Here is a 5,000-nt window from a genome sequence, read left to right as displayed (position 1 = left end):
GCGGAGTCAGAGAGACAGGAGGGCGGAGTCAGATACAGGGAGGCGGAGTCAGAGAGAGGAGGGCGGAGTCAGAGATACAGGAGGGCGGAGTCAGAGATACAGGGGGGCGGGGTCAGAGAGACAGGAGGGCGGAGTCAGAGATCTTATAGGGGCTGGAGAGAGAGTGGGCGGAGTCAGAGATACAGGAGGGCGGAGTCAGAGATACAGGGGGGCGGGGTCAGAGAGACAGGAGGGCGGAGTCAGAGAGACAGGAGGGAGGAGTTAGAACACAGAGATCTTATAGGGGCTAGAGAGAGAGGGGGCGGAGTTAGAGAGACAGGGGGGCGGAGTCAGAGAGACAGAAGGGCGGGGTTAGAGACAGGAGGGTGGAGTAGGTAGCTCACCTGCGTGGGACCTCCTGGTCGGCGTACTTCACACACACGGTGTAGGGGCCGTCCTTGGCGGGCGTGTAGGTCACCGTGTGCGTCCCGTCGCCGTTGTCGGTCACGCTGACCGGCTCGGTCACACCTGAGCGGGCGAAGACAAACAGGTTGCTTACGACCAACATTCTGTTTGACACACATCTTGCACACAACTTCATCTTTTCCATTCGTTTTTGTGCTTTTGTGCCCAGGACAATACTGTATGCTTGTTTGTGTGTGTGTGTGTGTGTGTGTGTCTGTGTATGTGCGTGCGTGCAGCTGTGTGCTTGTGTGTTTGCTTGCGTTAGAGTGTGTCTGTATGAGTGGGAAAAGCTTTTGTGTTTGTGTGTGTGTGCGCTTTTGTGCACGCATGCACGCGCGTGCACGCATGTGTGCGTGTGCGTGCACGGCCTCACCGGTGGGCCCGTACAGCTGCACCCCCAGAGGGGCCAGGCCGGCCCGGCTGCAGTCCACGGTGAAGGTCTGGAGGACGTTGGCCCGGACCCCGCTGCCCAACCCCGGCCCGGAGCACCGCACCTTCCCCGGGTCCACCAGCTCCCGGACCGGCACGCGGAACGGACTGCCTGTTGGGGGGAGGGGGACAGAGAGGGAACTTTAGATAAAAACCCGGAGAAAGGCTTCGGATTGCACGTCCAAAGTTTTAGTTGAAGGTGGGTCTGAGCGTCGAAGTGAAAGTGAAAGTAAAAGTGAAAGTGAAAGTGAAAGTAGATGTAGAGTGGAGAATAATCTTTATTGTGATCATTCAGCGGCTGTATCGTGAGAGATCTCAGACGACGCTACAATTTGTTCCAAGAGCAAGACGCCTCACCCCGGCGTCTTGCTCAGGGACCCCTCGACACTCGAGGGGCGATCAAACTAGCAACCTTCCGGTTACCAGCCAACCCACTCTGCCTCCTGAGCCACTGCCTCTCTGTGGTATGTGACTCATCAGAGCACCTCTCCGCCCTCACCTGGGATGGGCAGGCCTCCGAAGGTGATGTTGACGTCGTACTCCCCGGGGGTGAAGGGAATGTACTCCACGCTGCAGCTGCCATCTTTGTTGTCCTTACAGGACATTTTGGCCTCGGAGGGGCCCTCGATGGCCAGGCCGAGACCCCCGGTACCGGCCCCCCTGGGGAGCGGACACAGGGAGGGGGAGAGGGTATGAACGGTTAGTGGTTTTATTACGGGTTAAAGTCAGGAAGGGAGGGATAAGTCAATAGCAAGAAGGCTATGGTAAAAAGAAATATGGATATTCAGCACTTACACAGCAAAATACCTCCATAATGTCTGCTAAATTGTTGAATAACTATTGATTAACTATTTTATTGGAAATGCTTTTTTCCAAAATGATCGTTCTCCAGTTTTGCCCATTTTCAAAAGATTTACAAAATATTTTACAAATGTACAAAGATTTATAACCAATTTGTAATTTATTATAAATTCTTAATTATCCATCTATTTTAATTCAAATGTCGAGGACTTTGTTTATAATGAACGCTCTTGCTTCCCCCCCCCCCCCAGTACCTGGTCTCCACGGTGAAGCGGTTGGGTTTGTTGACCAGCCCCTCCTCCAGGCCCGGCCCGTAGGCCCGCACCCGGCTGGGGTCACAGCCCTCCATCACCATCACCCTGAAGGGGCTCTGGGGGACCCCCACATCCTCATACAGCACCTCCAGCAGGTGGAGTCCTGGGGGGGGGGGGGGGGGGGAAGGAGAGAGAGTTGATTCATCAAAAACTGCATCCAACTCTACCTACATTCTTTGACTTGTTGAACAGCTGTGTTTTCTTTTCCCAAATGGAAGCGAATGAAGTGAAAGTGAAACTAAAACACAGTATGTACGTAAATAATTCAGTGTAAACAGAATTTGAGGATACATTAAGGTATAAGCGGGATCACAGTGAAGGGATGAGACTGTAACAATAGCCAAACCCACTATAGCTCAAGGCAATGCAACCTTATTTATATAGCACTTTTCATAGACGAGGCCGACTCAAAGTGCTTCACTTTGAAACATCGTCATACAATAAAATGAAATAATAAAATAAAATTAGTACAAGAAAACAGTACAAGAAAACAAAGGCAAAGTTAAAAGAAAAGTGGAATGTGTTTAAGATTTAGCAGAAAGCTAAAGCAAACATACAATAAAATGAAGTAATAAAATAAAATAGATACGTAAAAGAAAATAAAGGCAAACCCCAGATGATGTAAAACGACAGTGTTAAAGAGTGCTATCGACGCGCTCCGTGAAGCTCCACCCCTTCCCCCGCTGCACCCTGACGTAGCGCCGCCCTCACCGTCCTCGTAGGCGGTGTACTCCACCCGGTAGGTGCCGTCGCCCTTGTCGGTGACGTAGGCGTCCGTGACGGCGCCCGACGGGTTGGTGATCAGGGCCTTGAGGCGGCTGCTGCCGCTCGCGCAGAGCGCCCGGGCGTCGACCACGAAGTGGGTGGTCACCTCCCGCAGCACGCCTGGGGGGGGGCGGGGGGGGCACAGCAAGGTCGTTACCTGTAGCACCGCAGCTAGCTCCTAGCTTAGAACGACCTGGATGGAATCTGTGGTCGGTGGTGATCGATAGTGATTTAATTAATGTTAGCAATAAAATAAAAATGTATTCTCCAAATGAAAACTGCCTGAATTATGTTGATGCTTGCAAGTTACTGGTGGTCAAATCAGAACAGGAGTTCAGTACTTCATCCAATACATTGAGCAGGTCAAGAGATTAGTGTTGCCAGATAATGTAAACAAGTAATATCAGCTCTTGAAATGAGGGTTGAAAGTTTGAATCAGTGTCTCATCCGAACCGTAACAAAATTAACATTATTATAAGAATCATAAGGGCTAAGCGTCATGCTTAACCTTCCCCTCCACCTTAACCATAACCATTAGTTAATTACATTTCAAAGCATGGAGATCTGGCAACTGTCGTTGTGGACGAACAAGGAACACAATACCGCAAACTGAATCCCGGTGATAGTTACACAACCTTTCGCATAACTAAACAATCGCACAAAGACTCAAACAAAAAGACCCTTTTTTCCCCCACCTCTGGGCTCCACCCCCGGCCCGTACACCGTCACCCCGCTGGTGTCCAGCGCCGGCTCCACCTGCAGGCAGGCGGGGAACCGCGGTACGGCCTGCCCGCCGTACTTGATGGTGATGGCGTAGGTGCCGTGGCTCCGCGGCGTGTAGGTGATGGAGTACGTCCCGTCGCCGTTCTCCGTCACGCGCACCTCCGCCTGGGAGCCCGACTCGGACGCGATCTCGATGGACAGCTCCGCCTCCCCGGCCTCGGAGCAGTCCACGGTGAACGCCCCCGCCTCGTCCTCCTTGCCGCGCTCCAGGCCCGGCCCGCTGGCCGTCACCTTGGAGGGGTCGAAGGCGGGCCGCACCGCCGACTTGAAGGGCGAGCCTGGGATGTGCTGGTCGGCGAACAGGATGTTGATGGCGTAGTCGCCGGCCTCGGTGGGCAGGTAGGACACGGAGCAGGAGCCATCGCCGTTGTCCTGGCACTCGATCTTGGCCTCGCAGGGGCCCTCCACCGTCAGGCCCAGGCCGCCCGTGCCCGCCCCCTTGGTGTCGATGGCGAAGGGGGCCGGCTTGCCCACCACGCCCCCCTGGAGGCCCGGGCCATAGGCGCGCACCTGGAGGGGGGGAGGGAGGGGGGAGAGAGGGGAGGGGAGAGAGGGGAGAGAGAGGGAGAGGGAGAGGGAGAGGGAGGGGGGGAGAGGGGGAGAGAGGGGGGGAGAGGGGGGAGTGATGAGAGAGGGAGAGGCCGGGAGAGGGGGGGAGAGGGGGAGGAGGGAGAGAGGGGGGAGGGGGGGGAGAGAGAGAGAGAGAGACCAAGATTTAATCATGAACTCTAATGCACTAGATTATACTGGTGGATAACACTCTCTCTTGGATGCTGTTGAGAGAGAGAGAGTAAGAGAGACAGAGAGAGAAAGAGAGAGAAAGAGAGAGAAAGAGGGAGAGACAGAGAGAGAGAAAGAGGGAGAGACAGAGAGAGAGAAAGAGGGAGAGACAGAGAGAGAAAGAGGGAGAGAGATAAAGGAAGAGAGAGAGAGAAAGACAGAGACAGAAAGAGAAAGAGGGAGAGAGACAGAGAGAGAGAAAGAGGGAGAGACAGAGAGAGAAAGAGGGAGAGAGATAAAGGAAGAGAGAGAGAGAAAGACAGAGACAGAAAGAGAAAGAGGGAGAGAGACAGAGAGGGACAGAGAAAGAAAGGGGGGGAGAGATAAAGACACACAGAGGGAGAGAGAGAGAGAGAGAGAGCTAGAGAGAGAGAAGAGAGGAAGAGAGAGCAAACAAAAAACCAAGGGAAACCAAAGGAAACCAAAAAAAAAAGTGAAATACAGTCCCGAGAAATTGAGGTGATAGAAACATCTGTGTGGGGAGGAAGAGAAAATCGAGGTTGAGTACGTGCGTGCGTGAGAGAGACATCCCTCTTTCTTCAACTCATAAGTCTCCCAGAGACACCACTTATCCGCCTGAGAGAGAAAGAGCAGCACAGGGCTGATTTGCAGCCTGTTCTGATCCCAGCCCTACCGGCTCGGGCCAGCTCTGTCTGACCCTGGGACAGCTGTTTGGAACGGCAG

At 53.6% G+C, this 5,000-nt stretch overlaps 1 protein-coding gene across 1 annotated transcript in view; it reads right to left on the bottom strand.

The window, feature by feature from the left end:
* LOC307075111 (filamin-C-like) overlaps nt 1–5,000 on the bottom strand; it is a gene marked incomplete at both ends in the record, with an annotated part of 69,709 nt that overhangs the window by 22,934 nt on the left and 41,775 nt on the right. Inside the window, 6 exon segments of the mRNA XM_079735616.1 lie at nt 384–507; nt 818–985; nt 1,373–1,533; nt 1,929–2,091; nt 2,700–2,873; nt 3,449–4,046. Coding sequence (XP_079591742.1) covers nt 384–507; nt 818–985; nt 1,373–1,533; nt 1,929–2,091; nt 2,700–2,873; nt 3,449–4,046 — 1,388 coding nt within the window.

This window comes from Pollachius pollachius (genome assembly GCF_949987615.1).
Source record: "Pollachius pollachius genome assembly, chromosome: 4".
NCBI lineage: Eukaryota > Metazoa > Chordata > Actinopteri > Gadiformes > Gadidae > Pollachius > Pollachius pollachius.
The sequence above is the reverse complement of the archived record's forward strand: the minus strand, read 5'-3'. Positions and strand labels throughout refer to the sequence as shown.